At 39.3% G+C, this 27808-nt stretch overlaps 3 protein-coding genes across 3 annotated transcripts; all 3 read right to left on the bottom strand.

The window, feature by feature from the left end:
- Positions 1 to 2911: 2911 nt before the first annotated feature.
- tnfsf12 (TNF superfamily member 12) lies at positions 2912 to 10626 on the bottom strand. Its single transcript, XM_042401287.1, has 6 exons — positions 9607 to 10626; positions 8108 to 8189; positions 6341 to 6397; positions 6168 to 6191; positions 5951 to 6078; positions 2912 to 4202 (listed from the first exon to the last, which is right to left on the bottom strand). The coding sequence occupies exons 1-6, from the start codon at positions 9778 to 9780 to the stop codon at positions 3927 to 3929; spliced, it is 741 nt and encodes a 246-aa protein (XP_042257221.1). The 5' UTR covers positions 9781 to 10626; the 3' UTR covers positions 2912 to 3926.
- An 893-nt stretch (positions 10627 to 11519) lies between these two features.
- On the bottom strand, positions 11520 to 17770 carry LOC121889148 (diamine acetyltransferase 1-like). Its single transcript, XM_042400879.1, has 6 exons — positions 17522 to 17770; positions 17170 to 17221; positions 16859 to 16942; positions 14892 to 14993; positions 14687 to 14727; positions 11520 to 14523 (listed from the first exon to the last, which is right to left on the bottom strand). Exons 1-6 carry the CDS (start codon positions 17582 to 17584, stop codon positions 14356 to 14358), a joined length of 510 nt encoding a protein of 169 aa, XP_042256813.1. The 5' UTR covers positions 17585 to 17770; the 3' UTR covers positions 11520 to 14355.
- A 1955-nt stretch (positions 17771 to 19725) lies between these two features.
- Positions 19726 to 26943, bottom strand: LOC121889149 (thialysine N-epsilon-acetyltransferase-like). The gene is made up of 6 exons (XM_042400880.1): positions 26817 to 26943; positions 25190 to 25241; positions 23262 to 23345; positions 21678 to 21779; positions 21473 to 21513; positions 19726 to 21269 (listed from the first exon to the last, which is right to left on the bottom strand). Exons 1-6 carry the CDS (start codon positions 26877 to 26879, stop codon positions 21102 to 21104), a joined length of 510 nt encoding a protein of 169 aa, XP_042256814.1. The 5' UTR covers positions 26880 to 26943; the 3' UTR covers positions 19726 to 21101.
- Between the last annotated feature and the right edge of the window lie 865 nt (positions 26944 to 27808).

Genomic DNA, 27808 nt, shown 5'->3' with positions numbered 1-27808 from the left:
TGAAAAATGTAGTAATATACTGTGTATTAGCACCTTTGCCTTATTTGTGTATCCATTAAATCAGTCGTACACACAGTATTGTCCAACTTCTATCTGTGGACGTGTTGATACGCTGTTTGTATGTGCAAAACACTGCATAATGCCTTAACAACCGGTATTGCTAACAATGGCTAACAACGGCTAACCCGGCCAGAGCTGGAAATGAAATGCAGCATAACATCCATTTGGATTCATGTTTCTGTCTAACTGATGAATGAAAGTCCAATATTTAGTCTGTTTCTAGCTCTATTTTGGCTCCAACTAACTCCTGAGGGAAATAGCTGGCTCTTTAGTGCTTCACTATCTTTATTGGCTAACGCTAATTGCTAATTTTGTCACTCTGATATTTGGCGCTGGTCCGGTAGTTTACAGCAGGTTTATTACATCTCGTGTTCACTAAGGCAGATGAAAAGCTGATGAGAGCGGCAAAAGTGAGTCAAACAGTAAAGTTGCGTGCCATAAATCCAAAACAAATGGGCTATAAAACGCTAAAATGCTCCACAGAGCTGAGGGGAACCGCTGAGTAATAAATACCTGTGGGTTTGTCATTACGAGTGACGTCTTTCACATTACACATAATTATTTGACCCATTGTCAATATAAAAATATTGAAAAGTGCAGCTTTAAATTTACTCTATATCCCATCCAATTTATCCCAGAGAGACATTTTTATCACATGACGACTTACGACTTTACATTTTCTGCTCACCTTCCTTTTCATTTTTGTAGACACACGAGATGTTTCATGAAACAAAATTTATGGTATGGTTTTTAAAGTATAGCTTTTCAAAAACAACAACAAAAAGTTTATTCAACATTTATGATGAGTGAGTTGAGAAATTAAAAAAAAAAACAAAAAAAAAAACTTTCAGGCAATGCATACATCATCATTTTACAGAGAACTTCTTCACAAGATTTTCCGTGGTGGTGATAAACTTTGACATTTAGAAAAATAGGAATTGGGGCAGGGAAGTGTGTGAGACCATGTGAATGTGTGCGTGGTAAGGTTGGCGCGGGAGGAACGAGGCATGTTTTTCCTCAAAGACTTTCAGCTATGTGGTTCAGGTTCAGATTCAGGAAGTGAAAATTTAGACGCTGCTTATGTGTGTGTATGTGTGTAGTTGTGTGTGTGTGTACGACACTCAGGGGATTCAGTATGTGTGTGTGTGCGGTCTGATAGCTGCTGACAGGGAAATATGAGGTGCACAGGGTGGTGGGCACTAGGTGCATGAGTGAGACACTAAAGGGAAGAGGAAAACGATGAGGAAATCAAACAGGATGTAATGTCTACACTTCAAATTCTGATATTTTCCATTTGAAACATGAATGTTTGGCTCCAATTAAAAACACTAGGTTCGCTACAGTAAAGTGCTGAGGACAAACCAATGTGGTCTGTCCACAAAAACTACTTATAAACAAGAGTGGGAGTGCTGAAACCCACTGCTAGAAATACACACTGTTTGTATTGTAGCAGGGAATATTACAGAAAGCAGCAGTGCCATATGAGAAAATGGAAGGAGTTTCATTTCCATAGAGATTAAAATAAAGAAGTCACAGTTTTACACAATAATGTGACTGAGAAACCTGTCGGAACAAATACAGAAGCTTGAATAATATAATTTTTTTAAATGGATGTATATCTTTTTGAATTTGAAACTATTAACTCTTAAATATAAGGTGGGTGGAATATTGTGATTTTTCTATCTCAGTCAGAACCGCCTAGTTAATATCTGTTAGTTTATCAAGATGTAGCTATATACAGTTTAACCTGGGACTTCTCCATTTACAATGATTCACAAAGTATCTTCTTCTTAACCCTTTTCCAGAGCTGTGCTTTGGTGTCATTCAACTGATTTGGACTTTGGATAAACGCTTCTGGCTTTTAGAATAAGAAAAATTCAAAGTTGAGCCACAATAGGGTCTTCAGCCATGCTGGCAGCTCTACAAGGCTAAACTAAAGGTAATAATGCTAACATTAGCAAACTACCATGCAATGACATGTACACCATCTTAATTTAGCATGTTAGCATGCTAATATTTGCTAATTAGCACTGTAAACCAAAAGTACAGCTGGGGCTGTAACAGACCATGTTAACTTAATGTGTAAAACAGCAACATAAAAAAGGCAATTATGTTTAACTAAAATTGTCGACTCACTGTGTGACTTTTGCTTATTGAACAAGTCTACAGCTAGCAGCTCTGTGAAGCTGTACTTTGGCACAGTGGTGCTAAATGCCAACATGCTCACAATGACAATGCTTACATGATGTTTAGCACAGAATGTTTGCAATATTTACCATCATGGCTTAATATGTTAGCATGCTAACATTTGCCAATTAGCTCAAAACACAAAGTAAAAAGATTTTTTAAAGATTTACCTGCTGGTGAAGCTAGATGAAAAGTCAGAGGGTCACCACAGTTATTACAGTTCATCCTGATGGGGGCGTGATTGTCTGTACCAACTTTTAATTGCAATCCAACCAATAGTTAGCAAGATTTTTCACTCAAAACCACAAATATTGACCTCATGGTGGTGCTCAAGGAAACATCAGGGGATCACCAAAGCCATTAGGGTTCATCTTCTGGGGACCATGAATGTCTGCACAAAATTTCATTAATCCATCCAGTAGTTGTGGAGATATTTCAATTTGGACCATATAGTGGTGGACTGACCAGCCAAATGACACTTAGTGTGGCTAAAAACATGCTAAATATATTCAATTATTACTTTTTAAAATGTTTACAGTGTTATTGGTGAGTAAATCATTTATGTAAATATACATAAATACACTCCTTTCCTCTTGTTTTGCAACAGTCGGATTTAAAAATGATCTGATTATCTATAAGTCACAGAATCAGAAAATCCCAATGCTCCTTTATAGTACAAAACGTGTGTAATATTTAATAGCAACTTCTTAATAGCAACACTTTGGATGTACTGTATGAGGGCCTCAAACACAATTATGTGATGATTTACAAAAAAGATTTGAGTGTTAATGTGTCACCGCAACAAAAATGACAAAAGCAGAAAAGAGAGAAGAGGCTATATTCAAAGCTCCATGCTTTCCTATAACTTGCCACCTACTTTTCACAAGTAAAGCCAAGCAGACTACAAATGAGGCCTCATTCATAAAAATATCTTATGATCAATTTTGACCTTTAGAAAAGAGTAAAAATTCACTTCCATGTTATTTAAAAATCTTAAATGTTCCCCGTTGTATGCCAGCTCCTAATAAAATATGTGTGAAGTAGATACACGGTATTTAAAGAAGATGCTTACTTAAATGTTACTTCACGCACACACACTCACATAGACGGTACAGTATAAAAAATATCAATGACAACTCATTTAGGCTGTTTATCTGTTTGCTCGCTGATGTGCTCTCAGCTTCTTGAGGCACTGGTGATATAAAAGTGGAAGGTGCATGCACAGCTTTATAGACAGTCTTATAAAGAGAGTGTAAGCACAATTTATTACATGAAACCAAGGCTAAGAGGAACATCCAAGTATTTTTTTTCTTTTATACGAAGCCCTTTATCTACAGGACAGCTTCCATCACATCTGTTCTCTCGGCAGACATTCTTAGAGGCATTTCGTCCACTTCAAGTCTTGGTTTTAATCCAAAGTCTGTGTTTCTGCGTTCCAAAACAGCACCGCTTTCCAGAGAAAGATTCCACAACAACTTCCACAAATGTCAGGTTTGTCTTTCAAATTAACGTCTTTGGGAAGAGGCGGTAGCAGGATGTGATGCCCCCACTGCTTATGACTGTTATACCGTGTAGAAAAAAAATCTCATCCATACAAAAAACAAGTGAATTTTGTTGCATTCGGATGAGTTAATGTACTTTTAAAAAGTTTCCATCCCAGATCAGATCAGCGCCAAGGTTCAGTTGACTTTAAAGATGCTGAAGACGTGAGGCGAGGCTGAGGGATTGCCCACACTGTGCAGTCTGAAGGACGGGCCTGTGATGGCGTGCAGCTCCGTGCCTTTGTCCAGTCGCAGGAGTCCGGACACTTGGCAGGGCTTCAGGAAGTGGAAGGGGTGCGGCCCTGCGGAGGGAGTCGTCCCGTAACCCTCCAAGCACTGCAGCCTCTGCGGCCTCTGGTCGCTGGTCACAACGTCCAGCTTCACATACTGAGACTCCTGCTCATTGAACAACACCTGACAGAGACAGAGAGGAGATGAAGAGACTTCCATCTTGTCAAGAGAGGTCAGCGGAGGCACCAGCAGAACGTGTTTATTCTGAACTATTCAAACAGAAAACTAACCAGACTGCCTCAGGGTTTCCAAGGTCCCACTATTGTCTTTTTTTCTTTCCTGGCTAGATTTTCTCCAGACCTCTGTCAACTTGACAAGACCGAGGTCTGGCTACATGAGATTATCCGAAACCTGATATCCACTTCTCCAAAAAACATGATACATACTTCTACAGTATGACTGATGCTTGCAGAAAATAAAGGCTGCTTTTTTAGAAACTCAGAAGTAGGGCTGAAATTAATCTTACCACTTACCCAATTCCCTATTTTCATTAAGTCTGTAATGTTTAAAAATCCAAGTGAAAACTGCACATGACTAAAAAAAAAAAACACTTCACATACACAATTTCACCAGATTTTGGGTTTTCTTTTCAAATGTAATATTTGAAATTCAATACCAGTGCCAAGAGAATACCTAATACATCTTCAGTACCAATACCAGAAAAGTACTTTTTGTTCCAACGCCTCACACAAAAGCCTTTTCTCTATTTCACAGAAAATATGGGCAAAATTATTATTTAAATCTGGAAATATTGTAAACAAGACCAAGAATAACTGTATTGCAGTCTGATATCTCGGCCTAGTTGGATTTTTTTTTCAATCAAAATGGACAGAATAGCAGTCTGGATATTAATGAAATAACAAAATGTTACTTTTCAAAAGACATTGAGTCCTTTTGTCCTGGAGTTACCAAAACAGAAACTATTTTACAGAATCCATCTGCTAAATCTTACAGATACCTTATGTACTGTTCTGCTGTAACTAATCTTTTGGCCACTTGGGGGCAGCAGAAAAATCTTGACATATTATCACCATGGATATATTATAAGAGCTGGATACCGCACCGAAAATGGCGCCTATTCAGTCCAATAAGAATTGCTTGGCCGGCGCATACGCCAAAAAAGTTTCTAGCTTCTGGGTATACTTCCGGGGGTATGCGTCTCACTGAATAGTGTTTCTCCCACTTGTCCAGCCCACAAGTTCCAGCTCGGACCATAGACTCTGAATTATGGCGACATCATGGATTTTTAAATTGCTTTTCTCGGCTCAAGGGGAAAAAAATTCATAATAGAGTCATAATTTACCTCAGTTCAAGTTGTTCTGTCAACGGTTTTACAGACAGTGGTGATATATGGGGAAAAGGCTTTTTGGGCCGCGGGGGGATTTTTTGCTGCAATACCACCTGTGGCCACTGGGAAAAATTGGCTGCATGGCAGAGTGGAAGTGCTGTGTTCAGCTCTTATAATATATCTATGATTATCACCCCATAAATTTGATACAAACCTGTTAGCCAACAGTTGCCTAGTAATGCTATTGTGTAAAGACACATTTCCACGTTTCCACCAACTCCTGAAGGAAATATCTGGCTATTTAGCTGCTAAATGTTTGACTGTGTTCACCAGCTAGTAGCTAACTTTGGCTATTTGATGTTGGCTCTTGGAAAGGTAGCATACAGTCAGGTTATTAGAGCGTTCTTCCTGAAAATGAGTGGTGTGACTGAACAAAACTGTAAAGACGCTAAAAACCTTGGTGGATTTGTCACTACAAGTGACAATTTTCACATACAAGTAGTCTTTTGATGTCTTCTTAATATAAAGTTTAGAGTCCACTTTGTAGTTCCTTACTGTTAACAAACTAGCAACAGAGACGTACCTGGCAGAACAGGAAGTAGACGCCTGCCTTCTCCACAGTAAAGGTACCTTGCTCCTTGTTGTACCTCACCGCTTTGGTCATATTCAACATCCTCTCTTCCCAGCCCTTTATCACACCACCTTCTCCCACTAACACACACAAACACATCCAAGGTTATTCATCTCTTAAACGAAATATTCGCAGATCATCCTCCGTCTTCCAGTTTTATGAGTCTTACCTTGCTGAGAGGAGACTTTGGTTACTGGTGGAAAGTGAAAGGGACATAGAAAGAGAAAGGAAAGGGAAAGTCAATTAAGATTTTATGAGTGCAATTGTATAGGGGTATATGATTGAAACCACTTCAGCAGATGCTACATGAGACGGCTATAAGGGATCTGCCAAGCCACTTACTCTCAAAATGAGACGCCGCTTTCTTTCCGTTTCCATTCCTCCCTCGCGACGTCCCCCCTTCGGAAGGCAAGGAAGAGACAGAATATGAGTTTAAACGGCAAAAAAAACCATGTCTGTGGTTTTTTTTGATAAAACAATCATTCCCATCTGTATCTGTCAAATAACATGGTGTGTTAATTTGCGGCCATTTAGATTCAACCTGGCTGGTTTTAACGCGGTTAGCAGATGGGCAAAGGATTTCCTTTCACATGCTTCAATATATTTCCTCAAACTTATTTTCAGTCAGAAGCGTGTGCCTCTTTTAGTTTTTTTTTTTTTCTTTCCTGTGGGGGCTAATCTTACTGCCAGCTGGTTGCAGTCATCTAGAAAATACAGAGAAAGAAGAGGAGAGAGATGTGTTTGAGAGTTGTGTGTTTGTGTGTTTGTGTGTGTGTGTGTGTGTGTTTGGAGGAGATAAAGAGAAGATGGACAGGGCAAAAGCATTAAGCGTAGCCTGAGAGACACGAGCTAAAATGCTAGAAAGCTAAATAAGAGAAATGAAGCGCCGGAAAAAGAGAGTCAAAAAGGTCTTTTGGCTGCTCTGTGACCCAAAAGAGTTGATTAAGACCAGAGTGAAGCAACAGATATGGCCCCTGCTCAGATAAATACAATAAATAAAACACAACGCTAAAAGGCCAGAGCTGAAGAATGCCTGCTCTTGTTACTTACTAGAGGTTTATTTTAGCTTTGCAATCTGGCCTAGGGGGAGCGATTTCAAACACAGATACAACTGGAATACTGTATGTCTGAACTGTGAAATACATACTTTATGTTTCAGGATGGAGCAGCCAAACACCGGGCCCCCGCCATCATACAGGAATATTAAGTCCCTGCTAAAATAACTCACAGGTGGGTGACCCTGTAGATTTTGGATTTGCTATGGGCGAGCGTAAAGCCCTCAGGCTGGCCAGATTTTCCTGACTTAAGCTGTCAGTCATCATGAGAGAACATAACAGCAGTGTCCTGCTGGCGGTCAACTTTCCACAAACTAGAAAAAGCTGGGGGTTTTTTTTTTTCTCCATTGGTAGTTATGAATTTCTGAACACTGTTTAATGCGTTTTGGAAGACAAAGCAAGCTATCAGTTACTAGAGAAAAAAAAAAGGCTAATACCTGCAGGATATCAATATAGAATTGTTTTGGCGAGACATGCGGCTCCCTAAACGAATCCTTTTGTCAAATTTGGACACTCGTCTCCTCCACTGAAATCCAGCATAAAAGCGTGTGAGGGTTCACTCTCGGACAAAATGTGAACAATCAAGCAACCCTGTGACGGTGACGCAAGCATGTGGCTATAAATACCGCAATGATAGGTCATCAAATATCACCGCTTTCACAACAAATCATAGCTGTGTCAGTCGTGTGCTCACGGGGGGGAAAAAATCAATTTCATTGCCCAAAAGCGTGCAACAAGGCCTCGCTCCCGCGCCAGCTGGTTTTCTGGGCTCCGAGGCCGTTCTGGTCAGACCTGTAATTTCTGAAACAGTCATCCAGCTGCCTACTTTTTCCTGTGTCAACTTTTAGCAGCGGTATAGTGCCTGCGGGCCCGCTAGACCCGACCAAAGTGGCATGTGGGCCAAGACTGGCCAGCATTTGTGTTAAATGTTCTTCCCAAAAAAACAACAGAGTGCAGTGGGTAAGTATATTGTGTCTGTGGTGATCTGGACGGCTAAAAAGCACACATTTCTACTGTATATGTTGTCAGTGTTGGGAGTTCTGATTTGCAATACCATCTCTCTTCACTCTCTGGCCCACCAGCAGCTCTCTCTTCTCCAGAATGAGCTGAACAATGGCCTTCCTCTGTGTATTGACCTGTTGAAAGAGAGAGAAAAATACCACATGATTAACAAATGTCCAATAAGTTTATTAGGACTCTGCTCTGGCAGATCCCACACAGCCACAGACTCTGTGCCTCTTCCAGCCAGCCAGCCACATAAACAGGCTTGTCTTTTCCAGTATCCTGCCGCTGCTGCCATGCTAGCTTTAGCATAGGTCTACCACTTCCTCAGAGACTGGTTGCGACACCTAATGCGTGTTTTTAGTGCTTTGCATTCCTCTCGTCTTTACTCCCTTTCTGAGTAAGAAATGAATTTTGTCAAGCCAGCAAACTTTTAAATCCTTGGCTGGGGGCCCACCAAATGACCGAAGGAGGCCTATATGAAGTAAGAAGAGAAGTGGTGCAGGAAAAGAGTGTTTAAATTTAGTGCTACTGTGGAAATAGAGGCACTGAGTTGCTCTTCACTCTCCAGACGTTCACTCACTGGCTCTCATCAGGAGTTGGCTAACGGTCAAATGGACAGAACGGGGCCCCTTGGGAAAGTCTCCAGCATCAACACTCCACGTGTCCAATTTTGAGGTGTTTGTGTGTATGTGTGAGTGAGGGAGAAACTGTGTGTGTGTGTATGTGTGTGTGTATATGTGTGTGCAAGTCTGTCAACATGATACACAGCCAACCTGTTCCCTGATCTCAAATCCAGTGCAACCTGGTTTTGTAAACTTGAAACCAGAGGAATTTCCATCAGGTCCTTTTGGCTGCTCGTCGAAAAAGAATTTGCTTCGTGATGCAACCTCATGCTGCAAGTGCAAGAAGTTTAAAAACTCAGGACTGCATTTCTGCAAATGTAACTCCTGACCTGTGCATGAGAAGTGGCTGTGGCATGTTGCAAATGATTTACACTTGCCACACTTTATCATCCAGCCCGGTTCACGCCTCAAGCCTCAGTTGCAGACAAGTTGGGTGCTCACATGCCAAATAGTTGAGCCTTTCCAGTAAATTGAGATAAAACTGGAACACAACTGGCACCAGAGTAATTAAACATGGCGGGTGAAACAGAGGGGGGGGGTGGATACGAAAATAAGCAGTAACTGTACAACTTGACTGCGCTTATTGGTAAGCAATAAAAGTGCCAAGCAGAGAAATGGTGCAAACAGAATAGAGTACGTGCAAAGGGGGGGAAGACAGAAGGAGGAGGGGGTGTTGGGGGTTAAATGTGGACTTGCATTTTTTCATATACCCCCCGCGAAGATCCCAGTAACCGCAGGCACAAAAGTAGTTACATAACAAACACTTCTTTAAAACGTACAGGCGAGTAAATATTATTGTTGGTAGGGATATGCATGCCATTCAGAGGGGGAGGAGGGGGGGGGGGGGGGGGGGGGGGGGGGGAGGAGGGGGGGGGTGGGGGGGGAGGGGGGGTGTTTGCAGGCTTGATTGGTTTTTAATACAAACCTGCTCCAGTCGGTCCTGCAGGATCTTAAAGGACTGCGACAGGTCGCGCGTCTGTCGCCAAGTCCACGCCGTGAACAGCGCGCTGCATGCGGCCAGAGACAGAGCCACCAGAGCCAGAGAAGCCCAGACGACCCGCAGCTTGCGCACTCGCCTCCTCTGCAGAATCCGATGCATGTTGGTGCAGACTGCACTGCTACTCACCGCCGCAGACCATCCGAAATCCGCACTTCAACTCCATTCCAGCAGAGCATGAAGTCCCTCCAAATGCATTTCTGTCCGATTGTCCATTTTGGTGAGACGCGCAAGCGGACAGCCTACAACTAAAACACCCACTGCTTTTCTTTTTTTTTTTTTTTTTTTTTTTTTTTTTTACACGGGCTGTCTTAATTTTCGGTTTATCTGACAGATTTTTAAATCGGTAAAAACATCAGATCCTTCCTCCACATAGATCAGATCAAAGCCACCATCCTCCGTGTGTGTCTCCAAATCCAAGAGAAGTGTGCACGGTGCAAGTCGCGCACATCAACTGTTGCATCCTTCTCCTTGCGATTCGTTGACTCAGCTCTCTTGTCTTCCCTTTAAACTGCTTGCTGGGGGGTCACTGTATTAGACAGACAGACAGACTGCACACACACACACACACACACACACACACACAAATACACACACACTCACACACATAGACTTTGGCTTGAACTTTCCGTGCGCTCCAGCTCTGATGCTGTGATACCAGCTGGCATCCGCCATGAAAAATCCACGAGGTATGCGCGAGAAAAAACACCTCACGAGGCGCATCGGAGCTTCCTCTGCTTCTCAAATCACTTTCATCAACTTGCATGCCTTGAAAATATGTGCCATTGACGCGTGTAACAGTTCCCGGTGTGACCACACGGTGGCTGTAGTGTATCGGTAAAGATGCAGCAGGCTGCTCTGCTTATAGTTACCGTATAGCCACTGTGCCATCAACAGGTGAGCGCCAAGATGATGCCCTTAGTCCCATTTACCAGCCAATCAAAAGTCAAAAAACTTAATTTATTGGGTAATGAACCCCTCCATAATCTGTGTGGACATGTGGAGGATACAGTTCTCTGTTGACAAAAACAAAAACAAGTTAATCTAAAAGTTTAAAATGCTTTTCACTGTTTTATGAACCAAATTAAATACATTTTAAAGTCAAACTATTTCAAAAAGGGACATTTTTTTTGCCTTACTGTTTCTAAAACAATGTTTCCCAACCAAGAGCTTTAGTGATTTTTCCCTCTCAGATTGTTTCATTCGAATACATTTTTATAGAGCCAAGGAAGTAAAAGTAATTTAACAAGAATCGAGCAGAATGCGGTGTAAAGTCTGAAAAATAAACAGTTTTGTGTAGCAGAATTTAGTTTTTAACAATCCTGTAAATAGTAGCAGGGGCGCAACACATCTTTCAGGGGCACTGGTGCGTTTGTGGGGCCCCACGCACTGATCATTTGAAGCCAGGTGTCCTATAAATCATATACTGTATATCAGTGTATAATGACAAGTTTTTTATAGTAATATTGCTATTTTGTTACATATATGCAAGTTTGTTTTTCATTGTTTATCATTTTTAAAATTGTTTTCCAATTTTAATTCATTTTACTGTGTATGTATGTATAGTATGTTTATAACTACTTAAGTTTTTTTATTGTATTATGTATACTGAGCACAAAAAATGTCATTTGGATTGAAGACATGTAGTGTTAGCGTGCCCCCTAGAGGTCAAATGCAATTGCAGACTGCCGGTGCTTTTTATCCTTAACAGGCGTAATTTCGTTTCTTATGTTTGTACTTTTTTTCAATTCAAGTAGTCATTTTTATTCACATTTTGGTTACATTTCTGAAAAACTGATAAACCGTTAAACTGGATAAAACCACACACAGACTGAAGAAACTTAAAATACACATTCACACGTCACTTTATTCAATTGCAGTCTTACAAGTTTTATTCCTCTGATCAACTACGTTGTAGATTCACAGTAAAAGAAACTTATTTTTTTCAAGAAAGGGTGACAATGACAAAAAACTGCACCTTTTATGAAACCGAACTTTATACCAACATACAAGGTCTAAATGTAACATGGCTTTTGGTATTTCTACTGTATCGGTAACCCCAGAAGGTACTATTTGTGGCCGCTTGAGGAAAATCACAGCATCAAATTTCTCGCTGATTCATCATGTGAAAAACTTATGAATCCATTTTTGCTGATTTTGCTGTTTTAACTTCAGCTGATGGCTTTTCCGCTCCCATTTGGGTAGAGAGAACTGATTTGATCTTAATGAAGCCCTTTCTGAACTCAATGGATGAATTCTGCAATGCTTACCTATTTACTTTCTGGATTCACAAGCTTTTCACACAAACTGTATTTTTTTTAACCATTTCAGAACCTGACAAAGTTTGACACTAGATCACAATATCACACATGAAAACTTATGCTTATACTGGCGGAAAACATCAATGACTGTTCATGACTTTTGACATCAAATGGATATCGGTATAGCACACACTGGAAACACCCCACCATATGAATAAGAACTTCTATGATACAATGGGAAACACACACTTCAGCTCTTCCTGACGACTAAGCTAAACTAAAAACAGCACCAAATATGTGGAAGTGAGCCTAAAACATCATCATCATACTTCTCTTGTCTACTTATATTGACTGTTACACTGTGTAGTGATTACATACACATCCTGTACAATAGAATCTGAATAACCATCTGAAATATTCGACAGGTTTTTTTTTCAAAGTTGTCTGATTTATTGTAGAGATCTCAGCTGGGACTGACAGGAATCAGGTTTGAACTTTGATGTGATCCATGTTAGGAACGGAGTTACAAGTCGTATAATTTATAGCTCTGGCTCTGGCATTCTGATGGGAAGTTGCAGACAAGGGAGGATATAAATATCTCTCCATGTTCCCTTGGACACTATATTGACTTTTTGGGCGTTCAAATGTATTTTTCCACATCGATGTTCCAAAAAAATAAAAACTACATTTTTCACAAAATCATTTTGTAAACAAAGTATAAACCGAAACTCAAACTGCATAAGTTACAAAGAAAGGTCAGTGGTTCTTTCTTGTTTAGAGTGAGAGAAAACAAACTAAATATAACCCACAACTCAAGGCTGTTTTCATTAAATTGCTGGAAATGATACAAAAGCCCCCTTTTTTAAAATCAGACTGGATATAAAACAGAAGTGCAGACCAGAATTGTGCCACTCTCATTTTAGCAGGACAGGTTCAAAGACACAGGCTGAGCCTGATCCAAGATTTTCTTTTCTTTTTTTTCAAATTCCACCAGATGGATTGTTTTTGTCTGATTCTAGGCTTCATCCACTTCTTTGAAACCAGCCCCAAGAGTTTCTGTTTGGCTGCACGGAAGGAGGTTTCTGGTTGAGTCCAACTGATTCATTTAGTGCACAATTTTATGAGGAGAACTCTCTACAGACATACACAGCATAAAAAGAAGAAAATAGTGCAAATGCAACATTGTGCTTCACAACAGCTCCTCATCTGGAAGACAAGGGAAGAGGTGACTGACTCTTTGGTCGCTGTTGCCATAGTCATCTTCTTCATCTTTAAAGGGATACAGTACCAGAAACTCACTTTTTTATATTGTATGTTAAGACTAATTTCCTTCAAAATCCCAACCACCACCACCACCACCACACAAAAATCCAAAAAACACCTTTCTCATGTCCATATCTTCTACATTTTTGTCACACTTTAGGCAGAGGGGTTAGGTTTCTGATCTAATCACACAAAAAAAGGTGCTCTGGTCATAACAAATCACAAGGGAAAATCACAAAACACTCACAATATTTCAGTGCCTCAGTTATGTACTAATTAAATGTATTGCACCGGCCCCATTCCAATACTTAAAACTGCATCCTCGACTCTCTAAATTATAAGGCAATTGACCATTTGCTAACCCCCTCCCCAAACAGCGATTGTCCAGTGATAGCTTACTAGCTTTGGATTTCTCCACATGTTGACGCAGTGTGCATGCTAACAAGAGCGATACTCCGTACATTAAGAGTGTGGAAGGTCATGTCTTTTATTTTAGCCTTCGCAAAACCAAAAAAATACAAACAACACACAAAATAAGAAACAGATTAAACACTGCGTTTATCTGCTCTTATGTAAGCCGCAAGCTTACAGCTAACTAGCTTACTACCCAGCGCTAATCTAGCTAGGGAAAGTTACTCCTTACCTGCAAAGGATGCTAACTTTTGCCTGGGTGCAGTTTTTTAGCATTATATTATTTATGTAGCCATGATGTGCATTTTACAGTGTTCTCATTATAAGCAAGAGCTGGAAATATCAAAATATCGTAGACTCAGTTTTCAGCCAACTCACCAATAAGCTAACACTAGCTAACTAGAAATGAGAAGCCTGCTTTTGTTAACTTCTGTGTGAAATAAAACCCCTTTTGTTTTCAGAATTTTGAGCGGTAAATCTGCCACCATTATCAATGTAAACTGCGTGTGTGCCATTTCAGAATGGAAAGCTTGACAGCAATAGCAACAGCAACTAAGGAAGGTGGGGCTTAGCGAACGGTCATATTATATTATATTATAATACATTAGCTTTTTGAGTAATCAGCACGACGTTTGAGATTGTCAAGTTTTGGAACGGGGCCTCTGAGTGGCGCTCTATCCCCGCATTGTGTGAGTTGACCTCATGGTTACAAAAGTCAAGAGGTCATGAGCCCGGTGTTGGGTTAAGGTTGGGCCAGGCGCTCCAAAGCCTCTCCACTGCAGCTCATATACTGGTAGCCCAAGTCAGCTGTGATGTTGGAGCAGCCCTGCCTGAGGTAAAAGTCCACAGATGATTTGTTCCAGTCAAGAACGGTGAAGTTGAGCAGGTTGCAGCCAGCGGCGAGACCCAGCTACGAGACAACAGGAGGACATTTCCAGTGATGTACAGGATCTCCAAGGCATAATATACATTATTTTGCATGTTTAACTGACAAAAATGACCTCATTTGCATAAAGAGAGAACAGGTTAAACAAACAGGTCGCAGTTAAATGATGGACTCATGTTTTACCCACCTGCGCTACCTTGCTCATGAGTGCTTTACCAATGCCCTTCCCTGAAAGACAAATCATGCATTATTTGATATTTTATGTGCTTTTTTTAAATATTAAAGCTTATATTCTCCAGGTTATTATCACAAATTATATCTATCGCAGAAAAACAATGACAATTATGTGAATATCATCAGTCCTAATGCATGTCTGAAATGGTGTACTGTACCTCTGAACTCAGGCATCACGTACAAGTCCTCCATATACACAGCCCTGCCCTTCCATGAGCTGTAGGAATAGAAGTAAAGTGCATATCCTATCTTCGTATGGCCTGAAAGGAAACAGTCGAAAATGTCAAGTCTGTGCAACAGTTTTACAGTAATGTTTTCAGTATTCATAAATTATTCATTCTACTAAATTGGCAACTCTGTACTTTCTGATATATTTTATACCATGTTCTCATACCTGCACATCATCTCCTAAATGTATCTGTATCTTTAAGAACTGATCTCATGTATCCATTAAACAGTCACTCCTGATTGATTTTTTTGCACAGAGGAAAACAGTAATCTGTCTCCTGGCAGATATAGACGCCTGCTAGTCTGGAAATAACCACACATGCCTCCAAAGAAAGTCATCGGGCACAGATAGTTAAAAATGCAACCTGGCTGGTTTGGATAAATGTGAGCTTTAGTGAAAGTACAGTCAGAAAAACTATCTTTTGCATGCTCAGGTCTGTAGTTTTATTTCTCAAACCATCTGTCATTCCCATCCCTCATGAATGCTCACTCATAATTTCCTCGCTGTCATTGCCCAGGCGTCAATTGAGACGTCAGCTGTTCACATCAGCAGGTCACTTCTAACCAATAGCACGGTGACACACCTTCATTGTCAGCCTATCGTCTTGCAGCTGTCTTTTTGAATATGTTTTCTTCCTCTCTGCCTTAATGCTGCCGTTATGTGTGCCCCACCACTTCCACATCATCACTCAGTCTTCACAGATTCATTAGTTCATCACTTCATCAACCTTCATCAGCCTCAGCAGAGGTCATCAGCCACCTACACCACCAGTGTCTGGACTCCATGAGGGGCTTTATCTCTCTGCTGTTCAGGACTGATGTCCCTAAATTACAAAATCTCCCTATAGAGCCCTAAACGCCAAAAACTTTTGACAAGACTTAATCATCAATACAATAGGGTGTCACGCAACATCTATAAATGAAGGTTACATGTTTATTCATTAAACAAAAGTGGATTACTTCATCTTTTTTTAACGCCTCCAGTTTGGTCAGATTATAATTGATATTGATAAGGTTGCAGTAACAACAAAGACTGTAATATTAAACAAAGCTAGCTGTTATCTCAATCATGGGATATGTAGGTGTTATACACACACAGCCACTCGTCAGTACGGAGTCCGATATCAAAGTCCAGTGAGCAGCGAGAGACGGTGACTGTATGGAAAAAAGGGCTGTGTCATGGAGGAAAAAGGCCGAGCTGGGCAACAGAGCGTATGTTAATGTTCTCATTACTGTATTCTGAGGAGAAGCGGTGCTTTAGCTTTGTTATGTAAGTGGTGTGTAAGGAGAGAGGCCACATCAGCACTGTGTGAGAACATTAGGTAACAGAACTAATAAATATATGTTTTATGGACCAGGTGACTGGCTGACAAGTGTTAAGCGCAGCCACTGGGAAGCTGGAAGTGTTGCACGGTTGCATGTTTCCAAACTGTTATAAAGTGGTTAATATGAGAAAAAGAGAAAAAAAACATGTTGAAATAATTAAATCAGCTCTTCAATCAATAATTCTGTAGTCCTAATGGTTTTGTAATTAGTGACGGAAGTACCTGATTTACTGACCATCTTTATTAATGTAATTAATTAACTTACTTTGCTCCATAACGACCATGATAACAATGAACAGCACCCCTGTGTAACAACGGTCTCAATCTACATGAACCCTGATCTAATAAATCAAATAATCTAAAGCGTGACTGACCTTTATTACAGCAGGAATTTCGACTTGTCATAGTAGGAGAAGCACAGGTGTTACTAATAACATTAACTCTGTTTCTGTTCCAGTAAGCCCCTTAATTAGTCCCTTATTCCCTAACGTCACATCTTGCTCCCTTGTACGTAGCAGTAGATGTAGTAGATGCAGCCTAGACGGGCCTAGAGTCGGCCGTTCCCCCCTCACCTTCTTTGGTTCTGTGCTGTTCAGGAACCTCAGCGATGATCCCATGGAAGAACGGGTTCTTGGAGAAGCCGTCTTGCTCCAAGTCTGCGTGTGAAATACAAAGACAACTTACATGCTATCTGTTAGGAGTCTCTATGATTTAGGTTCATGATTAAAATGACTTTTGCTCTCTACCCTTTCAGTCATGTCATCTGACTTGAAACATGGATTTTCTGAAGGTCAAGTACATCTAAAAGTAAGGTCAAGGCAGAGGAAGAGACTACAGTAACTGAACTTTTATGGTGTATGTTAGTTTTGTTGATATACATTACCTTTCTGTGTGATTTTCACATGGTCTGTGACTTTCTCATGTTCAGCCAATTCCTGGGAAGAAATAAAAATAAATAACATTAAGCCAATCCCTAATTCAACATCTCAAATATTATAATAGTATAGTAATCTTTAAAATGTCAGTGATCCATCATCAATCATACACTTCCGGTGCGTCTGCGTTCAAATATACACACATTTCATCCAATAACATCTCAATAATACAATAACAACAACATTGTGTATGCAGAGTGATCTACTGACGTAAGCCTGTGAGTCATTTAGGCTACTAAACGTCTTCAGAGTCACATACAGCTGCTCTACACGCCTGGACGCACACACGTGTCTGCTCACCATGATCATCCGCGTTATGTCCTTGCAGTCCTCCACGTTGGCTGCGCGAATAGTGTAATCCATGTCTATACAGTGTGGTGTGATGCTCACAGTGCTGTGGTGTCCTGGTCTGTTGTGGATCCGGAAAGATACAACGTGAAACTGTCTTGCTGAGTTCCTGGACCCGAACAGTAGACTCTAACCTTTCTAAACTGGATGAAAACTGAGCTGAGAGCGCCCTCCTCCAGGAAGAAGGTGACCCGGGGTATCAGCTCCCCATGTGGATTTTAGAGGCGCATTAAATCAATATAAGACATCTGTTATGATGTGTTTACTAGCTGCATCTGATGGCTTTATCGCTGATTCACAAATCATTTACTTATTCTTTAGAGAGAGACTAATTCTTTACAGACAGGTTGTAATTTATCTCTGTCTGTGTGCATTCTGTTCCAGCAGAGGCTATAATAATCCTCTAGAGGGCTCCATTGGCAAAAATGAGCTGTGGGCTTTATACATTTTCCTTTTTATCCCTATAAAGTTCACATTTTCCCAGACAGCAACCAGTATGTTGGAATACAACCCCTCCTAAGTTTCTTTTGTGTCTGTTAGTTTGTGATAAAGTGATTAAAAACACATTTATTTCAGAATGTGCACCGTCAAAGGAATGAACAAAATGGATACTAAAACTAGATTTTCCCTCCACGATACATGGCCTCAAGATTAGGTATAAAAAAAAAAAGAAAAAGCAAGACCAGTTACAGCACTTAGTCATGCAAATTTATTACAACAAAGGAATTGAAACAAGCTGCAGAGCTTCTGGACCAAAACACACTGATCAATTTTAACAACTGCAGACTGTGTAGATTACTCACTAATATTTATGGCTGCAAATGACCCACTTCATTTGGCTGACTTCTTATTAGAAAGTAAGTTACTCTTTAATGACTTGCCAACATTTATAACCACAGACTCCTCAAGGAGGAGAGTGCTTGTGCTGTAAGAGGATATAAACCATCTACAACCTCTACTGTTTAACGGCTTATAACTGACATAACATTATGTTTAATCACAATGTTTAAACTCTTCATAAAGGATGTGTTATTACACAGTGGTCCTTAATATTTCTAAGTGGCTGGGGTCTGTGCAGTCTACAATAAAGAAATATTGTGGACTATTTTCCTTACAAACTCAAGGATGCATCGGGGTCTTAGGATGGCGCTGTCAGTCACTTCTTCAGTCAGTTGGTTTGTCATTTTCATAATGAGAAATGCGTGAAATTTGATGAGAATGGATTCATGATGTCCAGAGAATGATTTTGCTACACAAGGGCACCGGCAGTAGGGGGTTCAAGGGGGCATTGGCCCACTTTACCCTCCTCCCACATTCTTTTTAAGTCGTGAGTCACTGTATCCCTCCAAATGCCCCTATTTTGCAACACTTACGGTACAAAGACCTTTCACTCATTCCCGTCAACCCCAAGACATTAGGGTACTTTTTTTTTTCAATAATGTGTTGTTAACTAATGTTATAGGCTATAGACCAATTCATAATCCCTGTGAGTAAATTGAGCCAAAGTCTTGAGGTTTCATGCCAGCACATTTGGGAAATAAACAGAGCTATTTCTGTTTGCTTGTTTTTTCCAAGATACAGTTTGTTGTTAAATATGTTAGCTGAATCTTTTTTTCTTTCTTCACCATCTTCTTTTACGAGAGATGATCAGCTGACATGCTGCTGCAACTTCATTACAAAGTGGAATGACCGTTTCTTAATTGGACGCTTGCGCTCATAGGCGAAACCTATTCGTGCCAAGGTCAAAGCAAGGTGGAGTTTAGAAAATAAGCTCCACATTAGGAGGGGTTATGTGAGGTATATGATTTATTGTTTTATGATTTTGCATTAGGTTTTTTATTCCGGGATCAAGGCCTCAGTTTGCTTTGTATTGCTCTTTATGCAGAGTAAACCTATTCACATTGAACTCTACCACCTTCCAGTGTATTTCTTCGAGTCTGTCTCTTAGAAGTTTTGAGTTTAATGCTAAGTTGTGGGTGACCTGAAGATTTATTGGCCCATTTGAAGATTTTCCTACAACACGCTGCACGCAAGATAAATCATAATTTCCATGCCAGATTACTGTCAAAGCAGCTGAAAGGTCAGCCAGTCTAAGAAGTAGGTGAGAGAGTTAATCAAATACCAAAGACACAGCACCTGCAGTCAAACTGCCTTTAATGAATCATGCAAAACATACATGTATGGGCCACACACCCACTATAGCAATGAGAGTGAGGATTAAATTCATACCAAAGAGGTGGTCACACAAGAATGCTTATTTGGTAAGATGTGATAAGGAAGGCTGTGTTCAGCTATGGCTAGTCACGCAGGCAACAGGTTCTGAAATCTTCAAGGACAAGTTTTCCAGCGTCATATATCACTGACACTGACTGAAGAATCTCCATATTGGTTAAAATAATGCTACAGTGGTTACCAGTATGTTCTGTTCTCATGTACTTAGAGTGAAGTGATATTGTTTCAATCAAAGTTATGTGCACGTTATGTTCATGCTCTTTGTCTTAGCTTTCCTCAGATGGATGTCTGTCCATGACCTTTCCAAAAAAACCAAACTGTTGATCATTAAGTTTCTTTCCTAATGGGTACATGTCCTTTTACAGCCATTCACTGTCAAGGCTTTCACACACAGCTGAACTCAGCCTCCATACATAGATTAAACACACAGTTTATATGATTACACATACATAGGTGATCACACAGTCATATGATTAATGCAATTATTTCCCTAACATTACCATGAAATTTGCTGAACACCTTCAAAGGAATTAAACTGAAGTATGATTGTATTAAACAACACACAAAATGTTATCCTACATCTCAAAAAGAGCAAAATCATCAGTATGTTTGTTCCATCCAACATTTTAATGTTGTAGTGTGTAATAAATATTGCAGCCTGTAGAGGCCCCTGGTGAGACTTTAGACTTCTTGCTATGTCTCTGGGTGCAGTTTGAAGTTCTGCTGACCAGCTTTGTTTAGATCAATTTTCAGATGTATGTGGGAGCCGCAGAAATACAGTAGTACAGCATCTCCATGGATTCATTTAGTTCACAGTTTATCACGAGAACTCTCTTTGTACGTACACAGCATAAAAAGAAGAAAATAGTGCAAATGCAACATTGTGCTTCACAAGAGCTCCTCAGCTGGAAGACAAGGGGATCATAACTTTAAAGTGATGTAATACCAGAAACTCTTTTCTTTTAATCAACAGTCCTACAATGGCTTTAGGGTGCAAAAGCTTTTTCTGAATTTTTGTGCACAGAAAAAAAATCATTTAATTTCTGAATGATGATGTGTTGGTGGTGCAGAACTGTTTCAGAATGGAAAGCTTGACAGTAGCGTAGCAACAGTAACTAAGGAGGGTGGGGCTTAGCGAACGGTCATATTCAAATATATTAGATTTTTGAGAAATCAGCATGATAATTATGATTGTCAAGATTTGGAACAGGGCTTCTGAGTGGCGCTCACTCAATGCCCCGCATTGTGTGAATCGACCTCATGGTTACAAAAGTCAAGAGGTCATGAGCCCGGTGTCGGGTTAAGGTTGGGCCAGGCACTCCAAAGCCTCTCCACTGCAGCTCATATAGTGGTAGCCCAAGTCAGCCGTGACGTCGGAGCAGCCCTGCCTGAAGTAGAAGTCCAGAGACGATTTGTTGCCGTTAAGAACAATAAAGTTGAGCTTGGTGCAGCCGGCAGCGAGGCCCAGCTACGAGACAACAGGAGAACAGACATGAGTACTGCTGTTCTGGAAATTTCCAGTAATGTACATGATCTCCAAGGCATATTATACATTATTTTGCATGTTTAACTAACAAAAATTACCTACTTTGCATTAAGAGAGAACAGATTTAAAGTACATTTCCATTTCTGAACTGTCACAGTTAAATGATGGACTCATGTTTTACTCACCTGCGCTACCTCGCTCATGAGTGCTTTACCAATGCCCTTCCCTGAAAGACAAATCATGTATTATTTGATATTTTATGTGCTTTTTTTAAATATTAAAGCTTATTTTCTCCAGGCTATTATCACAAATTATATCTATCACACAAAAACAATGATAATTATGGAAATATCATCGGTTCTACTGTATGTTTGAATCAGCATACTGTACCTCTGAACTCAGGCATCACGTACAAGTCCACCATATACACAGCCCTGCCCTTCCATGTGCTGTAGGAATAGAAGTAAAGTGCGTATCCTATCTTCGTATGGCCTGAAAGCAAACAGTTGAAAATGTCAAGTCTGTGCAACAGTTTTACAGTAATCAAATTTGAACAGCAGCGTTAATGGTTCAGTATTTGTAAAACTGGTATATTCATTCCACTAAATTGGCAACTCTATACTTTTAGCCATGTTTTATACCATGTTATCATACCTGCAAATCATCTCCTAAACATTTTCTGTTTGTATCTTTATGATCTGATCTCATGTATCGATTAAACAGTTACTCTTGATTGATTTGCAAAGAAAGTCATCGGCCACAGATAGTTAAAAAATTGGTGGAACACAACATCCATAAATTAAAGTTACTGGTTTATTCGTTAAGCACAAGTGGATTACTTCAAGGAGTAATCATTAACCTATCTTTTTTTTTTTTTTTTTACTTTCAGTTAAACTTCTCTAGGTTTGTTGGTTATTGATAAGGTTGACAATTTAAGAAAAAAAAATCCTCTATTGCAGTAATAACAAAGACTATAATATTAAACAAAACTGGCAGTTATCTCAGTCATGGGATATGTAGGTGTAGTGAGTCACACAAACACAGACAGCTACTCATCAGTATGTTGTCTGATATCAAAGTCCAGTGAGCAGCGAGAGACGGTGACTGTATGGAAAAAAGGACTGAGTCATAGAGGAAAAAAGGCCGAGCTGGACAGCAGAGTTATGTTAATGTTCTCATTACTGTATTCTGAGGAGAGGCAGTGCTTTAGCTTTGTTATGTAAGTGGTGTGTAAGGAGAGGGTGTTGGTTCACTATCAGCCACTATCGCTTTACCTACTATGACAAGTCAAATTGTCTGCTATGAGAAAGGTCTGTAACAGTTTATTACTGTTAGTAAATGTAATAGATATGAGAACTTTTTTTAACATGTACCTGTTCTAATGTTATGAGGTACAGTATAACCATATTTACTGTAGAAATCTCATCATAATAAGCTTTTTACTTACTGTGCTCCATAACAGCAATGAACAACAGTCTCAATCTACACGAACCTCATACAACCTCAGACTTCTGAAGTCCCCTGTTAAGTATAATATTGTACCCCATAAGTAGGCATACTATGTAGTTTTCCTATCCAACGTTAGCAGCTAAAGCTGAAGCGGACAGGTTTGTGGACTGGTGTGATTCTGAAGAAGTTGTGTTAGATCCCAGATCAACTGGAGCTCATACGTAGTTCTGTTTCCATACATACTATTGAGCCCCACTATGCATGGTAGAACTCTAGAGTTGAAATTAGACAATTAATCAATTTGCAACAATTTTGATAATTGATTGTTTTATTATTTTTTAAGCAAAAATGCCAAGAAGTTAATGTTACCAAAAGGTCTATTGACGCTGTTCAAATGCAGGGCCAGATTCACAAAAGTACTTAAAAGATACTGTAGCTCTTAAATAAGTAGTACATGCAGCAAGTTAGCTATTAAGTGAGTGACATCAGAGTGATACATGCCTAAAAGTGGCGGTTCCCCCTCACCTTCTTTGCTTCTGTGCTGTTCAGGAACCTCAGCAATGATTCCATGGAAGAACGGGTTCTTGGAGAAGCCGTCTTGCTCCAAGTCTGCATGCGAAATACAGAGACACTGCTAACTTAAATGCAATATACCATGATAGTCTCTCTGTCTCAAATAATCTTGATTTTTGGTTTGACATGCTTACATTGTTGATTTCTGGTTGACATTGTGGGTGTATGTGATGTGTTGTTGTGTGTAGCTTTGTCTTTTGTATAATGCGACCTGTGTGTTTTTTGCTTTGTAGTGTTTGTTATTGTGCTGTTATATGTAAGGCACTACAGATGAAAATTAGCTTGAAGCTAAATCTGGTACAGTGCATCATTTATGCTGTACACTGTCCCAATAGATAAATATAATACAATCTGTTAGGAGTGTTTATCTCACCCCACTGTTAGTGAGTGTTACTGTGTGTGTGATAGGTTCATGTTGAAAGTGATTTTTGCTGTCTACCCTTTCAGTCATGTCATCCGACTTGAAACACGTGTGGCCTCCCTTGGGTTTTGTGAAGGTCAAATAAATCTAAAAGTAAGGTCAAGGCAGAGAAAGAGACTACAGTAACTGGACTTTTAACAGATCATTTTACAGTGTTTATTTGCAGTCTGACGTAAGTCGTGACGTATCAACCATTTTTGGGTCCAAGCCAGTCCCCAACTCTCGTCTTTTCAACAGTGCCCCTTGTTGTTTGAATGGATCTGAGTCAAAAAAACTTTCTTTATGGTAAGTTCTTCAATACATTGGCGTTATGTCAGATAAGCTATAATCATTTTAGCAGGCTGGAAACATATTTGGCAGTTAACCAGCAACGCTGCAGTCACTGGTCAAAGTGACCTGGCACAATAAGCTGGTCACTCTGAAGACACCTCATAACTTCTTCTTGAGATAGCAGCTGTGTTTGATGATGCAAATAATGAAACACAGTGTTTAATACCTTTTTGTTATGTGTTGCCAAATCAGGTTTAGTGATCCTTATATATTCATTTTTTCTTTTTGACTCAAATCCATTCAAACAATAAGGGACACTGAAGAAAAGACAAGAAGCTTGGACCCAGAAACTGTTGATACATCATGATTTACATCGGACTTAACAACCAGATTGCAGCGAAAAAAACCCCTGCAGCCCAAAAAAGCATTTTCCCCCACTTCAAACTGCAAACAATGTCAATTATGACTCTTTCTATTATGAATTTTTGATCCTTTTGACTTTTGATTTATTACCTCAGTAAATAGTTTCCGAATGAGTTTATGGTCTCATTGTCTAGTTTCAGATCTTCTTCAATACAGCATGATGTTCATTTTGTAAATCATGGTCCCATTTAGAGTAAAATAGATGATAAAGCAGGGCTTCACGGTGTGGCTACCTTGCAATTAACAAGTTGGCACCACAGTGACAACGTTGATTACATAACGTAACCATTGTGTAACCCCAGATTCACAGAGTATAGGTGTAGCGGCCGCTATTTCAGTTCATGAAAGTTAATTGTAATATTTTGATCGCCTAAAAAAGTCTTGTTAAGTGTTTGGTTGAACTAAAAGACCCTCTAAGGAGTCAACTGTTCAGTTTTTCCAGTAAGTACATTTTGCTTTTATGGTTTTACGCCTGTTTTTTGCTAGCGACAGTTAGCATTAGCATGATTACAGTTAACCATAGACTAAAAAAGAAGAGTTGGTAAAAATGCTTAAAATTGACTGTTTAGTTTTACTCAGTTTAATCAGATTTAATTCATATGTTGGCTTACAAGTTTGTTGAACTCAATTTCCTCTATTTTTCACTTAGTCTTTACTCAGCTTACTTGTTAACATTTTAGATTAGGGGGATACAAAAGCACAAGCGTAGGTTATCCCACTCCCACAGACCCACAAACTACTAATGATTTATTCATCAATACCTTACCTTTCTGTGTGATTTTCACATGGTCTGTGACTTTCTCATGTTCAGCCAATTCCTGGGAAGAAATAAAAAATACCATTTAGCCAATCTCTAACACAATATGTCAAATATCATAATAGTATAGCTCTTTAAAGTGTCATGAGATTCTATGGCAACAATCTAGCAAAACAAAGAAAACGTGAAGAAGATTGGCTGATGTCTCAAACTGCATCTTTATCTAACAAGGCTAATGAAATCCTCTCTGAGGAGGAGTTGCCGCAGCTTAGCGGATGTCAGAACGAGTTAGATGATATCTATAGACAGAAGGCCCAAGGTCAAGAGTGAGGTGGATGGGGGAAGGTGAGCGAAACTCATCTTATTTCTTTTGTTTAGAAAAATCCAAACTGAAAAAAATCATCCATATATGTTTTAAAAATTAAAGATAACTTTATTAATAATCACAAAGTGATTGCTTCCTTTTGTTCAGAGTTTTACAGTAAACTTTACACTTTTTTCAGAAGAAAAAACATGTCAACTTCTAAACTCCATTAAAAATTGCAAAGTAATTTCTTAAGATTATAAAGCACTTTGTGATGGCAAAACAACTCATGATGAAGTTCTGAACGGTATCCTAAACCTTAAAAACAACAAATTTCCAGGCAATGATGGACTCACTACAGAAGTCTATAAGAAATTTTCAAATGAACTGACCCCCTTTCTTTTTAATGTATTTTCTGAAAGTACTGAACTTGGAGGACAACCAATACAAGGCATCATCACCCTCATTTCAAAATCCAAAAATGATTTGCATTTTTGCATTTAACTTGGTCTCTTATTTACAAGCACTGTTCCTCTCCACATAAATATCTCATTTGGAATAATCGTGACATAATATTTAAAAACAAAATTTTTCCCAAATTGGTTTAACAATAATATTCTATTTGTAGAACAGTTATTTAATTCAGAGGGTCCTCTAATGAGTTATTCTGATTTTTTTTATCAGAATAAAATTATTATAATATTCCTGTCACCCCAAAAGATTTTGCCACAGATTTTGGATTGGATTATTTTATTTCAAACATGTTAAATAACAAAATAAAATATATTGGCAACGAAACAAACAAAACATGCTATTCAGAAAAACATTACTTACATAAGATAAGAAATGACATTGATATTAGTTGTTCTTTCTGTGGACTTGATAATGAAATAATTATACGCTTGTTTTGGAGCTGCCTTTACACTGCTGGTTTTTGGAAATAATATATTTGTTGTAACATTTCTGTTCAATTTTCATTATTATACAAAGATGTACTGCTTGTTTTTTTATGAAGTCTGCAGTGCAGAACAAAAATCTTTTCATCATCTTAACAAAATTTCATATTCACAAAGGTACATTTTCTAATAGACAATCTTTATTTAAAAATTTTTTTATAAATGAAATGCAGCAATACACTCTATAAACCAAAAAGCTGTTAAAACTCTTGATATGTGTAAATTATGGTTGTCTGGATTACTCTCTTTTTTTCTTTTTGCTTTCATTATTTAGTTTATTTGCCCTTTGACCCTTGCTATATATGTCTATTTGTATTTGTTATTTTTCAATTCAGCAAATAAAATTAAAAAAAAAAAAAGTCACTTCTCTGCTCACCATGATCATCCGTGTTAAGTCTTTGCAGTCCTCCACGTTGGCTGCGCGAATAATGTAATCCATGTCTATTCGGTGTGATGTGATGCTCACAGCACTGTGGAATCCTGGTCTGTTGTGGATCTGGAACAAGAGGCCTTTTTTTTTTTTTTCCTAGGATGGCGAAGTCATGACCCGCCCTACTCCGCCTCTGATTGGCTAGTCCTCGTTGCCTTTTTTGGTTGGGTTGGTTTGGTTTAGGCATGAGGAGTGAGATTGGTTAGGATTAGGGTAAAAAAAAATCAGGGTAAGCCAATCAGAGGCAAAGTAGGGCGGATCATGTCTTCGCCATCCTAGGAATAAAAATATCGTAAACAGGACTGAAGGAAGACGGCAGCAGTCCCTGGACTCGATCAGTAGACTCTAACCTTTCTAAACTGGATGAAAAGTGAGCTGAGAGCGCCCTCCTCCTGGAAGAAGGTGACCCAGGGTATCAGCTCCCCATGTGGATTTAGAGGCACGTTAAATGATTTTAAGACATCCGTCATGATGTGTTCACTAGCTGCATCTGATGGCTTTATTACTGTTTCACAAATCATTTACTTATTCTTTATAGACTGACTAATTCTTTACAGACAGGTTGTAACTTATCTCTGTCTGTGTGCATTCTGTTCCAGCAGAGGCTATAATAATCCTCTAGAGGGCTCCATTGGCAAAAAATGAGCTGTGGGCTTTATACATTTACCTTTTTATCCCTATAAAATTCACATTTTCACAACTTGCCAACATTTATAACTACAGACTATTGTGGCTTATTAGAAAGTGAGAGTACTTTTTATTAGTGTCTTACTAACATTTGTGGATTTCAGTTCAGATCCTCTGTAGCTCTTTTCAAGGAGGAGAGTGCTCGTGCTGTAAGAGGATATAAACCATCCACGACCTCTACTGTTTAATGGCTTATAACTGATATATTATGTTTAATCACAACGTATAAACTCTTCATAAAGGATGTGTTA

Source organism: Thunnus maccoyii, chromosome 22, assembly GCF_910596095.1.
Source record: "Thunnus maccoyii chromosome 22, fThuMac1.1, whole genome shotgun sequence".
Classification (NCBI taxonomy): domain Eukaryota; kingdom Metazoa; phylum Chordata; class Actinopteri; order Scombriformes; family Scombridae; genus Thunnus; species Thunnus maccoyii.
Note: the sequence above shows the minus strand (reverse complement) of the source record. Positions and strands in the feature narration are given on the sequence as shown.